The sequence below is a fragment of the Salvelinus alpinus genome, chromosome 28, assembly GCF_045679555.1.
Source record: "Salvelinus alpinus chromosome 28, SLU_Salpinus.1, whole genome shotgun sequence".
Classification (NCBI taxonomy): Eukaryota; Metazoa; Chordata; class Actinopteri; order Salmoniformes; family Salmonidae; genus Salvelinus; species Salvelinus alpinus.
Genome location: NC_092113.1, coordinates 31,293,039 through 31,313,920, shown reverse-complemented (window position 1 = coordinate 31,313,920; position 20,882 = coordinate 31,293,039). Strand labels below are relative to the sequence as shown.

The window sequence follows — 20,882 nt, the reverse complement described above, 5'->3', positions numbered from 1 at the left end:
TTTTGGCCCAAGCAAGTCTCTTCTTATTATTGGTGTCTTTTAGTAGTGGTTTCTTTGCCGCTATTCGACCACGAAGGTCTGATTCATGCAGTCTCCTCCGAACAATTGATGTTGAGATGTGTCTGTTACTTGAACTTTGTGAAGCATTTATTTGGGCTGCAATCTGAGGTACAGTTAACACTAATGAACTTATCCTCCGCAGCAGAGGAGGATAACTCTGGGTCTTCCTTTCCTGTGGTGATCCTCATGAGAGCCAGTTTCATCATAGCGCTGGATGGTTTTTGTGTCTGCACTTGAAGAAACGTTGAAAGTTCTTGATATTTTCCGGATTGACTGACCTTCATGTCTTAAATTAATGATGGACTGTCGTTTCTCTTTGCTTATTTGAGCTGTTCACGCCATAATATAGACCTGGTCTTTTACCAAATATGGCTATCTTCTGTATACCACCCCTAACTTGTCACAACACAACTGATTATACTTTTTAAACACTTTTTATGGTTACTACATGATTCCATATGTGTTATTTCATAATTTTGATGTCTTCACTATTATTCTACCATGTATTTTCTACATGGTAGAATAATAGTGAAGACATCAAAATTATGAAATAACACATATGGAATCATGTAGTAACCATAAAAAGTGTTTAAAAAGTATAATCAGTTGTGTTGTGACAAGTTAGGGGTGGTATATATAACTAATATATAATATATATATATATATATATAATTATATATTATTATTATATATATATATATATATATAATATATATATATATATATATATACTATGAATTAGCACATTTTCATCTTCCTTATGTTTTGAGATTGTGGTTTCGCTTTTCCTTTCCCAAACATATATATATGTATGTATATATATATGTGTTATGTCACATATATATGTGTATATATACATATATATGTTATGGAAAGGAAAAGCGAAACCACTATCTCAAAACATAAGGAAGATGAAAATGTGCTAATTCATAGTAGTCTATTATACAGTACTCAACTTGCGGACCGCGGTGAGATAAACACACATAAGACATGGAAACATTTGTAGAATTGCAGGAAATTAGCTTTAAAACAACAACAAAAAATCTCTTTCCGATGCAAAATGTGTAGAATTCTGCGAAATTGGCTTTGAAACTGCAAAATGTTATTTCCGCCTACAAGAAGGGTGTGAACAGTTTGGGGTCGCATGGGTTGCGAGGTGGGGGTCTGTTACTACGCCGATAAATGACAATATCAATCCGGACCTTTGCCACCTAGGAAATTTGTGTGACCGTACCTTCTCAAATCGTACTTGAGTACCCCTGCAGGAAACTTTACACCGCAAATAAGGTTTAGAGGCTATTTAACATCCTGTAGACATCCAGGAGGATAATGTATTTTTCTCCCCTCAACTTGTGTTAAGCTGTGTAAACTTAGCAGCACACCAACAGACAGAGGGAGAGAGGGAGAGAGTGAGAGGGAGGGAGAGAGTGAGAGGGAGAGAGGGAGGGAGGGAGGGAGGGAGGGAGGGAGGGAGGGAGGGAGGGAGGGAGGGAGGGAGGGAGGGAGGGAGGGAGGGAGGGAGGGAGAAAAGAAGGGGAGAAAGGGCTGGAAGTGTAAATGGATGACATGGAGTAGGAGGAATGTGAAACATTTCTGATCTCGCTCCAGTGACTGTTTACACGGCAGTCAGCTCTGTGACATCACAGCTGAGACTTTATAAATGACAGCCATGCAAAGGAATGAGTAGTTAGCCAACAGCAAGCAGCACTGGTAGCTAGCTAGCAACAACTTCATCACTTAGAGGTTAGACAGACAGACACAACAGAGCAGTCCAATCAACCTACAGTCGTTTCAATGGAAATTTCAAGACAACTCAGTGACAATGTGATAGCCTTGGCTTTACTGCTCTGTATGGGTGCACTGCAGGTGAGGCCACACTGGTTTTCTGCTTTTCTCGTTGTGTGTATGGGGAGGTGAACTGTACCTGTATCTTACACCTGTTTCTCAGGATGTGGACTGTCTGTGGAGATCAATGTGACTACATTCCATTGATTGTATCCATTCATTCCATGGAAAGATCTATCACAAGCTTCCAGGTGGCTGTGTACGAAGATTAAACTAAATCTGTTTTGATAGAACTGATTGTTCGTTTTTATGTTAATGTTGTTTTTATTTGTACATTACTCTATAGACAATTTGTAATATTTGTACCTTTCTCTGTAGCCAATTTGTAATATTTGTAACTTACTCTAGAGCCAATTTGTAATATTTGTAACTTACTCTAGAGCCAATTTGTAATATTTGTAAATTACTCTAGATACAATTTGTAATATTTGTAACTTTCTCTGTAGCCAATTTGTAATATTTGTACAATAAGCTGTTCATTGCATGATGTACCAGTATTGTACACTGCATATTCAGATTTTTTTGTTATCTAGAAATGGGCAACAAAAAAAAGACTATTTTTGTACACTTTGATCATCATGAATAATAATGATCAATATTGATGTATTAAGAATATTGTGAATGTTTGATGTTAAATTGTATAGTTGCCATAGAGAATAGTTTGAGATGACAAATTATGTTTAAAACAATGGTAGAGTCCAGGGGGGATGACATTGCTCCGTCAGTGAATAATTGAGGCCAGTATGTCCAAAGATTGCCTGCTGTGGGTTGGCTCCATTATCTGCCTGTAATTGAAAACAGGAGTATTTTGACTAGACAGTGTTGGACATAGTGTACTAGATAGTGTACTTTGACTAGACAGTGTTGGACATAGTAGACATTACTTCTACCAAATACACATGCTTACAGTTGGTCAAAGAAAGGATGTTTTATTTCAGAACATAACTGCAGCATTGTTTTAACTATGATGATGTTGATGACGATTATGATGATGGCGTCAATGAAGATATTGTTGATACTTATGATGGTGATAATCATAATGATGAAGATGATTATGATGACGATGATGACGAAGATAATGATGACGACTATGACGACAACAACAACAACAACAACAATTGACTTCCTACTCCTCTTGCTCTAATCTCTACCTGCTCTAACCTCTAACCTTTGCCCCCGTGTTACTCTAGGTGTGGTGTCAGCTATGCCTGGGACCATGCCAGTGCCCCAGCCCCGTGCCCCTGTGCCCAGCTGGAGTCCCTCTGGTCCTGGACGGCTGCCAGTGCTGCCAGGTGTGTGCCCGGCAGCAGGGTGAGGCCTGCAGTGATCTGTATGTGTGTGACAGCCAGCGAGGACTGCAGTGTGACTACAGCACTAGCTTCCCCGGCGACCCTGGAGCGTGTTCCAGTGAGTACCAATTGTTTATTGACTTTCAGTCATAAACAAACGCAACAGTGCCACCCTTCCTAACAGTAAACAAGCAGCCTCTGCCCTAGCCAAACCCAGGTCTGAAAGATTCAGAGTCAGTTTAGACCAGGTGTGGTTTGGCTTTGCAGTCTGTGTCTGTGTGGGTGGGACAAATAGACAACTCTTTTCTAACACTAAACAACCAACCTCTGCCCATGACAATTAGCAAATAAAGGGAGAGGGTTTGAAGCTGCACTCTGTTAGACTGTCTGTATGTAAGAGAGGGACAAACATACACTCTGTTTAGGGCAGATACTCAGCCAGCTAGCCAGCCGCAAAGCAGAGGGGCTTTAGTTTGCCTGTATTTCAAAACACCTCAACCTCTATTTTCAGTGGTGGTGTTGACACACTTCCCATTGAGAATGATAGATTGCAGAGACAACACACATGGATTGCAAAACAGACTTCTCAGTCTCCCCAGGCCTGAGCTGTGTCCCAAATGACACCCTATTCCCTACATGGTGCACTACTTTTGACCAGAGCAGTGCACTTAATAGGGAATAGGGTGCCATTTGGGCCACAGCCTGGTTTCCCATAACATCACATAATAGCCCACAGGCTTGGCAGTAGACATGGGCCTCTTGTGTCCTTACCTCGCTCTTTCATAAGCTATGTCACTCTCTCTCTCTCTCTCTCTCTCTCTCTCTCTCTCTCTCTCTCTCTCTCTCTCTCTCTCTCTCTCTCTCTCTCTCTCTCTCTCTCTCTCTCTATGTCTCTCTCTCTCTATGTCTCTCTCTGTTTGAGGTTTTCCTTTCCTAATTGTATTCCTTCAGACCAGAGCAGGGGCCATGTTCCAGGGTATGGGTTAGGATTAGGGTGGGGATGCCAGTCTAGGGTAAGGAGCCTAAGAGGATCTCTCTGTCTTGTTCCCACATCATACTGGGGTTCAAATACTATGTGAAATCCTTTCAAATACTTTATCTGTGCTTGATTGAGCTTGCATGGCTTGATGGAGAATAGAATAGTCCCAACAACAAAAAAATTGATAGATTTCAAATAGAATTTGAACCCAGCTCTGTTCTGTTCATACCCGTACAGGTCAGGAGGAGTTGGGCTGTGAGATGAATGGGGTTTCTTACCTGGATGGCCAGGTGTTCCAGCCCTCCTGTGCCACCCAGTGCCGCTGCCTGGAGGGAGGTGTGACCTGCGTGCCCCTGTGCCCTGAGGACATCCGTCTGCCCAGCCCAGACTGTCCACACCCCCAGCGGGTACAGCTGCCTGGGAAGTGCTGCAAGGAGTGGGTGTGTGAGAACACGGACAATACCATCCTTCAGGATGCCATCACAGGTAACATCTAGCTTGGATAACAGTCATACACTAGTCTGGTCCAAGATCTGTTTGTGCTGTATAGCCCACTATATGGTGGTTGTCATTGGCAATACAATACAAACAGATCTGGCACCAGGCTTGTCATCCTCTGTTCTGACGCAGGTTTCTGCTACATCTTTAAACTGGACCATATTTAAAAGCCACTGTGGATTCCAAACGTTATTTTCTGGTTTTAGACAGCTACTTGACATATATAAGGAATTGTTCACACAATTGGATAGCACAATGACAAATGTTATTTTGTTGATCAAGCTGTAGGACAATATTAACATCCCACAAATGCATCGATGACGTCGTCCCCACAGTGACTGTACGTACATACCCCAACCAGAAGCCATAGATTACAGGCAACATCCACACTGAGCTAAAGGGTAGAGATGCCGCTTTCAAGGAGCGGGACTCTAACCCGGAAGCTTGTATGAAATCTCGCTATGCCCTCTGACGAACCATCAAACAGGCAAAGCATTAATACAGGACTAAGATTGAATCGTACTACACTGGCTCCGATGCTCGTTGGATGTGGCAGGGCTTGGAAACTATTACAGACTACAAAGGGAAGCACAGCCTCGAGCTGACCCGTGACACAAGCCTACCAGACGAGCTAAATTACTTCTATGCTCGCTTCGAGGCAAGCAACACCAAAGCATGCATGAGAGCATCAGCTGTTCCGGATGACTGTGTGATCACGCTCTCCGTAGCCAATGTTAGTAAGACCTTTAAACAGGTCAACATTCACAAGGCCGCAGGGCCAGACGGATTACCAGGACTTGTACTCCAAGCATGCGCAGACCAACTGGCAAGTGTCTTCACTGACATTTTCAACATGTCCCTGACTGAGTCTGTAATACCAACATGTTTCAAGCAGACCACCATAGTGCCTGTGCCAAAGAACACTAAGGTACTGTAACCTGCCTAAATGACTACCGACCCGTAGAAGTCACGTCTGTAGTCATGAAGTGCTTTGAAAGGCTGGTCATGGCTCACATCAACACCATTATCCCAGAAATCCTAGACCCACTCCAATTTGCATACCGCCCCAACAGATCCACAGATGATGCAATCTCTATTGCACTCCACACTGCCCTTTCCCACCTGGACAAAAGGAACACCTACAGTATGTGAGAATGCTATTCATTGACTACAGCTCAGGGTTCAACACAATAGTGGACTAAACACCTCCCTCTGCAACTGGATCCTGTACTTCCTGACTGGCCGCCCCCAGGTGGTGAGGGTAAGTAACAACACATCTGCCACGCTCATCCTCAACACGGGGGCCCCTCAGGGGTGCGTGCTCAGTCCCCTCCTGTACTCCCTGTTCACTCCTGACTGCATGGCCAGGCACGACTCCAACGCCATCATTAAGTTTACCAATGACACAACAGTGGTAGGGCTGATCACTGACAACGATGAGACAGCCTATAGGGAGGAGGTCAGAGACCTGGCTATGTGGTACCAGGATAACAACCTCTCACTCAACTTGATCAAGACAATGGAGATGATTGTGGACTACAGGAAAAGGAGGACCGAGCACGACTCCATTCTCATCGACAGGGCTGTAGTGGAGCAGGTTTAGAGCTTCAAGTTCCTTGGTGTCATCACCAACAAACTATCATGGTCCAAGTACATCAAGACAGTTGTGAAGAGGGCACGACAAAGCCTATTCCCCTTCAGGAGACTGAAAAGATTTGGCATGAGTCCTCAGATCATCAAAAAGTTCTACAGCTGCACCATCGAGAGCATCCTGACTGGTTGCATCACTGCCTGGTATGGCAACTGCTCGGCCTCCGACTGCAAGGCACTTAGTGCGTACGGCCCAGTACATCACTGGGGCAAAGCTTCCTGTCAGAGAAAGGCCCTAAAAATGTCAAAAACTCCAGACACCCCAGTCATAGACTATTCTCTCTGCTTCCGCATGGCAAGCGGTACCGGAGCGCCAAGTCTAGGTCCAAAAGGCTTCTTAACAGCTTCTACCCCCAAATCATAAGACTCCTGAACAGCTAATCAAATAGCTACACAGACTATTTGCATTGTCCACCCCCGCCCCCCCTCTTTTATGTTGCTGCTACTCTCTGTTTATAATCTATGCATAGTCAATTTAACTCTACCTACATGTACATATTACCTCAATTACCTGGACTAACCTATGCCCCCGCACATTGACTCTGTACTGGTACCCCCTGTACTGTATACAGCCTCGCTACTGTTGTTTTGCTGCTGCTCTTTAATCATTTTTGAAATTATATCTATTTTTTTACTATCTATTTTACTATCTATTTTTTTCTTAAAACTGCATTGTTGGTTAAGGGCTTGTAAGTAACCATTTCATTGTAAGGTCTACACCTGTTGTATTCAGCGCATGTGACAGATAAAATTTGATTTGATTTGAGCTATGTCACTGACATTCACTGTCTTTTATTGATGGATGTTTAGCATTTAATTGGGGTGAGTTTGGCCAAATGAAAAGACACAATGTCCAAATATAACCACAGCATTTCAATGGAAAGTCTGGCCAGATGAAGATTCACATTATTGTTTAAATAACAAGTCCTCTTCCAGTGGACTATGTTTCCCATATACATCCCATATGGCACCCTATTCCCTATGTAGTGGACTACTTTTGACCAAAACCGATATCGTTCTGGTCACAGCGGACCAAAAACACAGCTGGTTATTATGACTCACAGATCCAACCAGAGTTAGGGAGTGCTCTCCGTCGATAACACTGCTTTTCTGTGATACAAAAAGACAAAAAGTTCCTGTCCAATTTGAGGCAAATTGAGTCATTAAGAGACATTATGACATCTGAAACACACTGATACATTTTTTTCAAATAAAACTGGGAATTGATGTCAGATTAGTTTTTTGGCTCTGATTGAGTTGTTAACAGCTGGATGTCGTGACAAGTCACTCATTCCTCATTGTCCTGTTTGTGTGCCTGCTCGAAGCGCACTGCTATTATTCCCCATACTTATTCTTCTTTTTAAGACAGCTGAAGCAAGCAATCAAATCTTCTTGAGGAAATTCACCATTCAGTCTCATTTCTCTCCTGGCCTCCTCTCTCCAGCCTCCAGATCAGACAGGTTGTGGCCAGGCATGTCTGGTCCCCAGCAAAACCCAGCCTTTAACTGTATAGACCAGAGTACAGAGTGGAGTGTCTGCTCCCGGACTTGTGACGCCGGGGTCTCCACTCGGGTCTCCAACAAGAACCCAGCCTGCCGGCTCGAGATGCAGAGCCGTCTTTGTAAGGTCTGGCCCTGTCAGGCACTCCAGCCACGCAGAAGCCCCATGGTGAGCCCGTACCTGCCCATATAACCTCTCGTAACCCACTCCCCAACCGGCCTACCTCACATGTCATAGGTTATGTCAACAGGGATATTAGGTTATGTCAACAGGGATATTAGGTATGTCAACAGGGATATTAGGTTATGTCAACAGGGATATTAAATTATGTCAACAGGGATGTTAGGTTATGTCAACAGGAACATTAGATTATGTCAACAGGGATATTAGGTTATGTCAACAGAAACATTAGAATATGTCAAAAGGAACATTAGATTATGTCAACAGGGATATTAGGTTACGTCAACAGGGATATTAGATTATGGCAACAGGGATATTAGGTCATGGCAACAGGTATATTAGGTTATGTCAACAGGGATATTAGGTTACGTCAACAGGGATATTAGGTTATGTCAACAGGGATATTAGGTTATGTCAACAGGGATATTAGATTATGGCAACAGGGATTTTAGGTTATGTCACCAGGGATATTAGGATCTGTCAACAGGGATATTAGGTTATGTCAACAGGGATATTAGGTTATGTCAACAGGGATACTAGGTTATGTCAACAGAGATATTAGGTTATGTCAACAGGGATAGTAGGTTCTGTCAACAGGGATATTAGATTATGGCAACAGGGATATTAGGTTATGTCAACAGGAACATTAGATTATGATAACAGGGATATTGGGTTATGTCAACAGAAACATTAGATATGTCAAAAGGAACATTAGGTTATGTCAATGGGGGTATTAGGTTATGTCAACAGGGATATTAGATAAGATCAACAGGACCCATGTCATGCATATGCCTCATATATGTGCTAAAATGTGTGCTCCTGTCACATCGACTCTAATGTAAAGTGTGCAGTCCTTTATTAAATGGCCGTACTGTATGGTCTGGAGTATGCTTGTGTTGGAGTTCATTTGAGTTCATTCCTAATTTAATAAAACATACATGAACCTCTATTCTCAGCAGCCATGAGCTCATCTAGTAGGCTAACATTGGTGATCTGTGTGTGTTTTTTCAGTCGGGCCGGCGCTGCGAGCCGAGCTACAGGTCAGTGGTGCCAGTGAGACTGGTGCACCAGGGCTGCTACAGCACACGAGTCTACCGGCCCCGGTACTGTGGCCAGTGTACCGACGCCCGCTGCTGCACCCCCTACCGGACCAGCACGGCCACCGTGGCATTCCGGTGCCCCACAGGCAGGCTCCTACACCGGGCAGTCATGATGATCCAGTCCTGTGTCTGTCACTACAACTGCCCCTACTCAGCTTCAGGCCCCTATGCAGCTGTACCCTACTCAGCTTCAGGCCCCTATGCAGCTGTACCCTACACAGGCCCTTCACGCTCATACAGGAGCCCTGCCATTTGGGGCTAGACTTGCATTTCGATTCAATCCTCTAGGCCCCCTTGAGAACCTAGGGTGTCCACCGTGGCTCTCCACCTCAATATTGTCCACATAGGGCTTTTGCCCAGGAGATCTCCACTTTACTATTGTAGAGATCTAGAGCCCTATCCTACCCCCCTTCATGCACTGACACTCCCATACTGAGACATGGGAGCAACACTTATTCTGTGTCCCAATGTCCATACTGGTACACTACTTGCCAAATACATTGCTGAATATATGCCAATTACATTGCTTCCTTCTAAGTGGTATACAAGTATGGATATTGGAACAGAGCCTCTCTCTATCACGGCTGGATCCAGCAGGTGTAACCTATACTTCTTAGGATAGATAGGGGAAGTGAAATGGTCTTCTGGGTAATAAACTGGGACTGAGTTGGGGGATAACGCCCTGACATGACTGGACAAGCTCAGTCTGCACTAAGACCTCTACTCTATTCCATTTTATCACCTGTCATAGGGTGACCTCATGAGGAGTAGAATAGGTCAATAAACCCTAATTAGCTAGGCTGGTCCCAGGTCTGTTTGTGTTTTTCTCTACTACATGGTCATTGTCAAGCCAAAAATGTAGCATGACATTTCCATAAGGAGTTGGCAAGTGAGCAGAAACAGACCGATAGAGCTACTGTTTAGCATGTGGAAGTGAACTACTGTAACACAACACGTCTTGTTTACTGATTGACCAACTGTAGTATCATATGACTAGACTAGACGACACCTGACCAGAGTCATTTGTTGCCATTCTTGACTCATCTTAGGTCCTAGTGTTTCTCCTGGACTCGTGCCCTGACTTAGTTAAGTGAATAAGTGTTGTTACTTACATTTTCGTGAATTTATTTTACAGAATGACACCAACTTTTGAGTCGATATATACTGTACTTGACATGCAAATTCCATCTGTTATATCAGTTTGTTTGTTTGTTTATAAATGTGTCTATTTTGTGTTCTTAGTCAGATGAAATTGTACTTTTATTTTCTATGTTGCTGTAAATATAAACCATTCTTATGCTTTTTGAAACGTACAATTGTATCGCTGATTGTATGCATTGTCCAAACAGTTTTCCATTCACAATGCCTTTTGTGTAAAGCTTGAGCTCATTTGTACATTGCGTATTATTCAATAATTATATTGCTATATTGAGATGTTGTTGTAATTTCTTCTGTAACTTTCGGATAAAACTCCTTATAATTGATTAGTGATTTGTGTGCTGATATTTCAACATACACAATGTAGAGTCCCAAAATCAGAAAGCCATGTAACATCATTGACATCTACTGGCCTCTATTGGACTCACAGTATCAGTGCAAATAGTTGTGTGATATAAAACTGAATAGAAAACTGACCGGCTCTAAATTGATGTCATTTATTTTGATGTAAAATGACAATGTTGACCTTGAACAAAATGTTCTGTTCTAGGCTTTCCTCAAAAAGCATCTTGTTTCAAACTACCGTTACAAAACTGAACGAAATAAGGGGTCACTGTGTGTGTGTGTGTGTGTGTGTGTGTGTGTGTGTGTGTGTGTGTGTGTGTGTGTGTGTGTGTGTGTGTGTGTGTGTGTGTGTGTGTGTGTGTGTGTGTGTGTGTGTGTGTGTGTGTGTGTGTGTGTGTGTGTGTGTGTGTGTGTGTGTGTGGTGTGTGTCTAGACATGTATGATTTCCTGTTTGTAGTCAGGAAATGAGTCCCTACTGATAATTTCTGAATTATTCTGTATAGAGAGTCAGTGATACAGCTTGTCATAGAGCAAATAGCACTTTCACACAAAACATTGTGAGAGAACACCTACCTCCACCTTTTGCAATCTCAATGTGGAGCTGAGAATAACTGAGAAGTGCTAGGAAACTGAGCGATTGACTTCTTCATTCATCTTGAAGGAAATACTTTTTTTTCATTCAACCTCTATTCAGGTTATTCTCACCCGTTTAAGATCAATTTCTGTGGGGGAGAGAAAATGAAGACAAACTCTTCCTGTGGACAAGTTAACAAGGCCTTTTCACACAAATTCTTACCTGCAGTGTATATGTCAGTATTCATCATTGGTCTTGTTGCTAACTGTTTGGGACTAAAATTATTGTTTGCGAACTGGAAGAAATTCGTAAATATCAATGTTTTTGTTCTGAACCTTGGAGTGGCAGATATTCTATATTTGATGACACTTCCATTTCTGGTTGCGTATTACTCAGCAGACAATCACTGGAACTTCGGACAAGTCTTCTGCAAGATTATTAGCGTATACAGGTACCTGAGCATTGTCTACCCACTGAGAGTGATGGGCAGGATAACTGGGGGTCTCTGTAGTTATCACTGCTGTAGTTTGGGTGTTAGTCTGCATTCAGAGTCTTCCTGATGTGTATTTTAACAAAACAGTCCCCAACTTTTCTTCAGGGACAGAAACAAGCTTTGACACCACCTCGGACTGCTTTACCAATGATTACCTGAACTACAGTATTGCATGGACAGTATGTGGATTCTGCATCCCACTGCCATCATATTGGGTTGCTATGAACACGTGACTGTGGTTCTCTCCACCAAAACCAACATCAACCAAGTGATGAAGCTGAGAAGCCTAAAACTGGTGTTCCTTGTGACTTTACTCTTCTTTGTTTGTTACACACCGTAGCATATATTCAGGAATCTAAACCTGAAAACTAGGATTTTGAAAAGAGAACGCATGTGTCAGGATTGGTTCACAGGCATCTACATTGCTCACCAAGTCAGCCGAGCCCTTGTATGTCTAAACAGTGCCATCAACCCATTGGTCTACCTCCACAGTAATGCTGATCTTCTCATGCAGATCACCAGACTTAGAGAACTAGCTTAACAGTCTGTCCCTCAGATATTCAACCATCGCATCCAGGGACAAGCTTCAGCACCATTATGAGTTCAGCACAGCATTCTCATTGCAATACCAGACAGAGGAGCTTTGTTTGCGTATTCTCATTTCTCCCACACTCATTTATATATTTCTGCTGTGTTTATTACTGTGCATTGATTAACTGTAAAAGCACGTTTGGCAGCGATTCCAGCTGTGAGTCTTTCTGGGTAAGTCTCTAAGAGCTTTACACACCTGGATTGTGCAACAGTTGCCCATTATTCTTTTCAAAATTCTTCAAGCTCTGTCATTTGGTTGTTGATCGTTACTAGACAACCAATTTTTAGGTCTTACCATAGATTTTTAAGTATATTAAAGTCAAAATTGTAACTTGGCCACTCAGGAACATTCACTGTCTTCTTGGAAAGCAACTCCAGTGTAGATTTGGCCTTGTGTTTTAGATTATTGTCCTGCTGAACGGTGAATTAATCTCTCAGTGTCTGTTTGAAAGCAAACTGAAGCAGATTTTCCTCTAGGATTTTGCTTGTGTTTAGCTCAATTTAGTTTATTTTTTATCCTGAAAAACTCCCCACTCCTTAACAATTACAAGCATACCCATAACATGATGCAGCCACCACCATGCTTGAAAATATAGAGAGTGGTACTCAGCAATGTGTTTTATTGGATTTGCCCTAAACACAACACTTTCTATTCAGGACAAAAAGTTAATTTCTTTGCCACATTTCTTGCAGTTTTACTGCAACCTTGTTGCAAACCGGATGCATGTTTTGTAATGTTTTTTTTCTGTACTGGCTTCCTTCTTTTCACTCTGTAAATTAGGTTACTATTGTGGAGTAACTACAATGTTGTTGATCCATCCTCAGTTTTATCCTATCACAGCCATTAAACTCTGTAACTGTTTTAAAGTCACCATTGGCCTCATGGTGAAATCCCTGAGCGATTTCCTTCCTCTCCCGCAACTGAATTAAGAAGGACTCCTGTACCGTGTCCTTGTAGTGACTGGGTGTATTGATACACCATCCAAAGTGTAATTAATAACTTCACCATGCTCAAATGGATATTCAATGTCTGCTTTTGTTTTACCCATTTACCAATAGATGCCCTTCTTTGCGATGCGTTGGAAAACCTCCCTTGTCTTTGTGGTTGAATCTTTGTTTGAAATTCAATTCTCGACTGAGGGAACTTACAGTTAATTGTATGTGTGGGGTACAGAAATTAAATAGTCACTCAAAAATCATGTTAACCACTATTAGTGTACATGGAGTGAATCCATGCAACTTATTATGTGACTTGTTAAGCAAATGTTTCCTCCTGAACTTATTTAGGTTTGCCGTAATAAAAGGGTTGAATACTTATTGACTCAAGACATTTCGGCTTTAAATTTTTTATTAATTAGAAAAAATGTCTACAAACATAACTCTACTTTGCCGTTATAGGGTATTGTGTGTAGACCAGTGACAAAAAAAATCTAAATTTCTTTCCATTTTAGATTCAGGCTGTAAGACAACAAAATGTGGAAAATGTCAAGGGGTGTGAATACTTTCTGAAGCCACTGTATATGCATGCAGCCTCTTCTGTGTTAAAGAGACTTGACTCTGTTTATCATCTATCCTTATGCTTTGTTACAAATGCTCAGTCACTCACCCACCATTGCCCCTTGTACCAAATGGTGGATTGGACCTATCTTTATATGTGCAGACAGCTACATTGGTACGTGTTCATTTACAAAACCATATTGGATAAACTCCCTCTCTACATCTGTAGCCTGCTCACCTCACCAGACCCGGTCTACTAGGTGGTTGCTACTTAAAGTCCCCAGGGCCTTCACTGAGTTAGGCAAGACTGCCTTCTGCTATTGTGGACCAGAGGCATGGAATAGTCTACAATATATGCTTCACCTAGATGTATTAGTGCCCTGAAAGGGTTTAAAACTCTGATGCAAGACTGTTCATGAGGAGGGTAAATATTTCCTGTAGACTGGATTGTGCTGTTGATGTGCTGATTGTATTGTATGTTTTACATGTAGTAATGTTGTAATGATTACTGCTGCCTTCTTGGCCAGGTCTCCCTTGCAAAAGAGACTGGGTGTCAATGAGCTTTTCCTGGTTAAATAAAGGTTAAATAAAACAAAATAAACATTGTTTTCCGTGTATGGTAATATGCATGAATTGACGTTCCTGGTTATTCATTGTATCTAATAGATGTAAATATATTGTAAATCACATGATACCGCTGAGGGGAGGCTCATAATAATGTCTGGAATAATAATGCTGCTGAGGACGAGCTCATAATAATGTCTGGAATAATAATGCTGCTGAGGACGAGCTCATAATAATTTCTGGAATAATAATGCTGCTGAGGACGAGCTCATAATAATGTCTGGAATAATAATGCTGCTGAGGACGAGCTCATAATAATGTCTGGAATAATAATGCTGCTGAGGACGGGCTCATAATAATGTCTGGAATAATAATGCTGCTGAGGACAAGCTCATAATAATGTCTGGAATAATAATGCTGCTGAGGACGAGCTCATAATAATGTCTGGAATAATAATGCTGCTGAGGACGAGCTCATAATAATGTCTGGAATAATAATGCTGCTGAGGACGAGCTCATAATAATGTCTGGAATAAACCGTGAGGACTATCTTTTATTTCAGCTCATGAAACATGGGACCAACACTTTACATGCTGTGTTTATATTTTTGTAAAGTATATTATGAAAGGGGGAGACTCTCAACACGATGGTGTTCTCCATTGTGCTCTACGACCCCCACAAGTGTCATTGGACTCGTCTGAAGGTAACCCATACAAAATAATGAAAGTATGGAGGTAATTTTGTGCCAACAAAAATAAGGGGTTAAATATTCCAAAAAACAAAAATATTTCCTGAGCTTTCTTATATCTCCTAGATATAGGACAGACACTTCATAACCTTGTTCCTTGTGATTTCTTTTTTTATTGTATTTTTTGCCATTTATGAGTGTGTTATTCAATGCGTTCCTACTGCCTATAGTAGTAAAGGTCAAATTCAATATTTTATAAAATCATTAAAAAAAAAAAAATTGATACCTAAAGGTATCAAGGCACAAGGCGAGGCCCAAATGCAGACACAGGATGCAAATGGTTGGAGTCTTACAATGTTTATTAATCCAAAAGAGTAGGCAAGAGAATGGTCATGGACAGGCAAAAAGGTCAAACCCAGATCAGAGTCCAGGAGGTACAGTGGCAGATAGGCTCGTGGTCAAGGCAGGCGGGTACAAAGTCCAGAAACAGGCATGGGTCAAAACCGGGAGGACTAGAAAAAGGAAAATGCAAAATGCAGGAGAATGGGAAAAACACAGGGATAAATACACTGGTACAGAGAGACAGGAAACACAGGGATAAATACACTGGGGAAAACAAGCAACACCTGGAGGGGGTGGAGACAACAACGAGGACGGGGGAAACTGATCAGGGTGTGACAAAAGGGTTATCTAAATCAAATAGCTACATGATGCATGGTATGACCATCTTAAAACAATTCCATAGGTTAGGTTAAAGTGCCAATTGTGTTAAATATATAATATGTTAAACTGATTTAAAGCAAAGTGTAGACTGTATTGGTTTATGGCACATGGTATTGAGGTTACAGAGCAATGTGAATCTTTGCTGGTAGCCCTTTCCTGCAGTTAAATGACCTAGTGGCCTCATTGGTGGAATGTTATTCATATTTTTCATAATTTCATAATTAATAGATAGCTTATGATACGTTCAAAACTACACTGAACCAAAATATAAACGCAACATGCAACAACTTCAAAGATTTGACTGAGTTACCGTTTGTATAAGGATTTTTTAATTTTTTTTTATTTAAAAGTTTAAAATCCTATGTTTCTTTGTCAAACGGTTTTGTGCTATTTCAGTCTTCTGTGATATATATGAAGTGTAATATTGGGATGCAAACTCATAACTGAATGCATTTCAACGCTATATCTGACATGATATCGGTGTCTTCTTTTTTTTAAAGCAATAACCATGTAAGTGAAGTGTATACTTTCGTTTCAAAGTAGATTTGTTTAAGACTACCAGGAAGCACTCTTTGTGACCCTGATTTAGCCGACTGCAGTAAAAAGATAATGCATGTGCAGAGGAACAGGAAACAGACTAACTGTCACGACTTCCTCCGAAGTCGGCCCCTCTCCTTGTTCGGGTGGTGTTCGGCGGTCGACGTCACCGGCTTTCTAGTCACCACCGATCCATGTTTTTCATTTTCGTTTTGTTTTGTCTGTATTACACACACCTGGTTTCAATTCCCATATCATGTTCCTTATTTAACCCTCTGGCATACCTTTCTGTTCTGTCCATGATTGTTGGTGTCTTAGTGGTTGTTGTAGGTGTTAGTTTGTATGTATTTTCCTATTTGGAATATTGCTTACTTTTTGTGAGTAAACTCAGTTGTTTTGCTCAAACCTGTGTCCTGCGCTACATCTCTGCACCCAATCGCTGACACTAACTGCCAGCAGAGTTTTTAATATAGGTGTGAAACTCCATTCAATATAGAATATTATTATAATGTGGTGATCGGCTTTAAATGTGGTGAAGGTTTAAAAAGAATGCATGATACTGTATATATTCTAAAGTGAAAATGTTAATTTAAAGAAGACTTTGGAATATATTCTTATTTCATGAAACATATATCTCATCCTTTGAATGTATGGAATCAAATGTTACAATTTATACTGTATTACAAAATGTATAACATTAGTTCAAATACATGGCGGAGGTACTTAATTACAATAACCCAATAAACACTTGATTCAAAAGATAAATGTAATAATTACATATGACTTACATTTTTTACATATTAGAAAGATTCTCTACATAAAATACCAGACACTTTGAAAATCCCATTATATCAACCTTCAGGTTTTTTCAATTGCTTTCGCTATATCTGAAATACACTGCGTTACTTAACAGGAATGACAGGCCCACTGTCACTACAATCAATACATTCAAATCAGAACTGATACATGGGAATACATTTGAATCCATAAACTAAGAATGTACAGTACTTCACACACCAGAGTTCCTTATCACTTCGCTTCACATTTTGCTTAGAAATGTTCTGCAATTTGATGTGACATAGTTGTTCTGCCAAGAATAGCCTTGTGTTCCTCAGTAAGAACATTCGGAAAAGAACACACTCTAGTGCTTAGCAGTCATTCAGCAGCAGACAGGAACACAACCTATTTACGCTGCAGGATGTGGCAAGGTCCCAAACGATCTCTAATGACGCACGGTAGTATTGTATAGCATACTATGTTAAGTTTAAACAAAGATCTCCTATATTAGAGTGAGAAGTGCAAGACCAGATACAGCACAGGAAAAGCTTCATAAAAGGCATTAAAAATGATTGATGGCAAAAACTATGGGAACCAGTGCTTTTCAAATGTCACTGTACAAATATATTTTCTCTGAAAATGTGATAAATCAATGTCATGACCTCAAGCAAAAATAGTGGTGTAATATTACAAGAACAAAACTACATACTGTGAAGTGAGGTAAATTACTGTGCAGTGAGGTCAATTACTGTGCATTGAGGTCAATTACTGTGAATTGAGGTCAATTACTGTGAAGTGAGAAAATTACTGTGCAGTGAGGTAAATTACTGTGCAGTGAGGTAAATTACTGTGCAGTGAGGTCAATTACTGTGCATTGAGGTCAATTACTGTGCATTGAGGTCAAATACTGTGCATTGAGGTCAATTACTGTGCAGTGAGGTCAATTATCAATTGAGTATCATCAACCATTTAAGTAGTTGGATCTGTTTGTTTTAGAAATGGAAACCATCAATAGTGTTTAGGCCTATGGCATAAATACTAGAACACCTCTGAAAATTCATTGTCTCTGTGCTTATCCTATGTCCGAGCTTCATATACAGGATACTGTACCATTGTACTTTGCTGAGGAGTCCATCACTCATGAGGGTCCTCGTTAATAAACCCGACGCTCAGAGAGCACAGAGCAGCCCATCAGTCATTCCCTCTCTCTGCCCTCTACTCTGCCTATTTTTCTTGCTTTCTTGGGTGGGTGTTTTTTTTTAAATATTTTACTCTAGTTGTCAGACTTCAAGGTTTCTTAACAAAGAGTCTCTTCTCAGTTTCCCTGTTGATATACGTATATTGCGGACCCAAGAAAGTCTAGCGCTCGCCGAGGAGTCTGGGATCCAGATGAAGAATACCTTTCGTTCGCTTACAACCCTCGCCATATGAAATCAACCTGCACCATATGAAAGGCCACGCTTGTGTGGTGACCCAAAGGATCATTACAGTACTGTAACACACTGTGCAGGCAGCAACTCATTACAACAAAATACACCCAACAGTCTTATTGAGATTAGGGAGGCAACGTCCTGAGGGAGTACTGATTGTGATTAAAATCAAACAGATGATTATTTTCCTATTGTTTTGGTGCACTAAGGTTTTTACTCAGTAAATGAGCTGTAGTGATATGTTTGAGTTTTGCTGGCTGCCATCCATGGCTGTGTGAGAGATAGGGATAGTGGTAAATGAGTTGATCCTGACAAAGTAAGTGAAAAAGTTTAGTGAAGGAAAATGCCCCTTTACAATCCAAAAGGGTAACATGAGATGGTACCTTACTAAACTATTTACAATAGGAGCAGATCATTTGGGGCTTGGTTATAAAATAAGGCATGGCTAGACGCTTTGTTTTGCTGCCAAATTAACATCCATTGCTTTTTACATTACCACTGTATATCGAGACATGCCAAGATTTCACTGGATTCTTTTGGGGCCTCAAGAATGGAGCTTGGGTATGGTACTGACTGCAGCAATACCATGCTTCTGTAGCAGACGTTACACGTACAGCTAATGGTAGGCTATGCATTTTGATGTGCATGCAGTAATATGCTGTATGTGACATATTTTTGAATTTGTCTGCTGCATAACACAGTCGGTATTGGTTGGATAGAACATATTATTGTGTTTTGTTGGTTTTATGATTGCAGCACATAGTAAGCTCCAGTCATTAAAAACATATTTGTTGAAACTTTTAATGTTACACACCCTTTCAAATCAAATCAAATCAAAATGTATTGGTCGCGTACACAGATGTGAAGATGTTATCGCAGGTGCAGCGAAATGCTTGTGTTTCTAGCTCCAACAATGCAGTAATAGACAAAATACTGCAAAGTTGTCTAGGAGCTAGAAACAGGGTGTCCGTGTCTGTCAGTGCCATCTTGCCAGATAAACTGTAGTATATGGAACACAATAACAAGAGTTCAAGACATGGCCTACAAGTCCTTACTTGTCACATTCTCATCTAGTAATTACTTTGTATTAACCCTCTTTGACACGTGTGTGCATGATAAGTGGCTGACCTGGGCTCAAATACTATTTGATATTACTTCAAATAGTTTAGCTGGGCTTGATTAAGCGTGCCTGGTGCAATTGAACCAGTCACAGAAGTGTAAAACCAGCCCGCCTGGCACTACAGGCAGGCTAAAGCTAAAGCTAATAGTATTTGAAAGATTTCAAATGCTATTCAAACCCAGGTCTGAATGATAAGCGAAGCCACGGAGTTGTAAAGATTCAAATCCCCTCGGTGACCTTTGCTCCTGTTATGAGCTCACTCCTCTGGCTGTGTGTGTGTGTGAGTGTGCGTATGTGTGAGTGTGCATGTGCGTGTGCGTGTGTGTGTGTGCGTGTGCGTGTGCGTGTGCGTGTGGGTGTGTATGTGTGTGTGTGGGTGTGTGTGTGTGTGTGTGTGTGTAAGTTGTGAATGGTGAACCCAAGACCTGGCAAACATTAAAGGACAAGCCCAGCGTATGTCCATGTGTCGTAGAAAGAGGGAGAAGGTGGTGAGGGGGGAAAGAATGCTTTGGCCGAGGGATTTGGTTACATTAATAAGAGCATCTGACTGCAGAGCCATGGGCATTAGTAAGTCTTCTTCAGACCGTGCACCCTGCAGGGATAGAACTACTCCATATGGAATACATAATGAGGCGCCGCTGTGACAGCGCAGGTGAGAGCATTCATTGATGAACATGCACTCTCTTGAGAGAGAGGAGTAGGAAGTGCTAAGATGGTGTAGTAAAGTCCAACTTTACTGGACATGGTTCAGTTCTGTCTATGCACATGTTGTTACGAGCACATGTTGTTCAGGGGGCTAAGTGCAGCAGCACAGAAATACACGCAAGCAAAATAGACTTGGTGGATTGGTGTTACACTATGATTCAGACAGTTTTGCAGACACTGCTACAGACCGATCTGGGTTTCAAGTTGCCTTGATTTAGAAAGCTGCCTTGATTTAGAAAGGATGGACACACAGGTGAAATGGGAAAGGACTTGGGAAGGTCTGTCTGTCACTCTGGTAACTCTAATATCTTCTGTTGTTTCCCTCTATTTCTTTATACATTAGTGGTATCCTCTTTGTGCTCTGTTACAGTATGATTAGCACAGTCAAGTATAGTAGTAACCTATCACTGAATGAATGCTACAGTTGTAGGATCTTAATTGGAGCCAGTTTGCTACAGCAGGAAAATAATTCTACAGCAACAGGAAATGTGAATTATTATGTGGATTATAAAAAATGGTATAGAACAAGAAGGCCCGCACACTGTTAAAGCTCCGAATTTACCGCTTTATTGACAGCGTT

General features: G+C 41.2%; 2 protein-coding genes and 1 pseudogene across 3 annotated transcripts in view; all 3 read left to right on the top strand.

Annotated features, from left to right (window-relative positions):
• The first annotated feature begins 1,760 nt into the window (after nt 1-1,760).
• Nucleotides 1,761-10,735, top strand: LOC139557668 (CCN family member 2-like). The gene is made up of 5 exons (XM_071372753.1): nt 1,761-1,926; nt 3,096-3,312; nt 4,411-4,659; nt 7,766-7,989; nt 9,013-10,735. The coding sequence occupies exons 1-5, from the start codon at nt 1,855-1,857 to the stop codon at nt 9,361-9,363; spliced, it is 1,113 nt and encodes a 370-aa protein (XP_071228854.1). The 5' UTR covers nt 1,761-1,854; the 3' UTR covers nt 9,364-10,735.
• Nucleotides 10,736-11,138: 403 nt separating this feature from the next.
• On the top strand, nt 11,139-14,346 carry LOC139557667 (P2Y purinoceptor 1-like; annotated as a pseudogene).
• A 5,739-nt stretch (nt 14,347-20,085) lies between these two features.
• LOC139557666 (6-phosphofructo-2-kinase/fructose-2,6-bisphosphatase-like) overlaps nt 20,086-20,882 on the top strand; it is a 37,457-nt gene continuing 36,660 nt past the window's right edge. Inside the window, exon 1 of one of the 2 annotated variants that reach the window (XM_071372751.1) lies at nt 20,086-20,249. In XM_071372751.1, coding sequence (XP_071228852.1) covers nt 20,213-20,249 — 37 coding nt within the window. In that variant the 5' untranslated portion in view covers nt 20,086-20,212. Of the gene's footprint in view, nt 20,250-20,475; nt 20,598-20,882 lie in introns of those variants that run through there. The other variant, XM_071372752.1, reaches the window with a different exon arrangement.

Coding starts and splice junctions, on each gene's coding strand:
- LOC139557668 (XM_071372753.1), top strand. CDS start 1,855: ATGGAAATTTCAAGACAACTCAGTGACAATGTGATAGCCTTGGCTTTA. Junction 4,660..7,765: donor CCTTCAGGATGCCATCACAG/GTAACATCTAGC, acceptor TCCTCTCTCCAG/CCTCCAGATCAGACAGGTTG. Junction 7,990..9,012: donor AGCCACGCAGAAGCCCCATG/GTGAGCCCGTAC, acceptor GTGTTTTTTCAG/TCGGGCCGGCGCTGCGAGCC.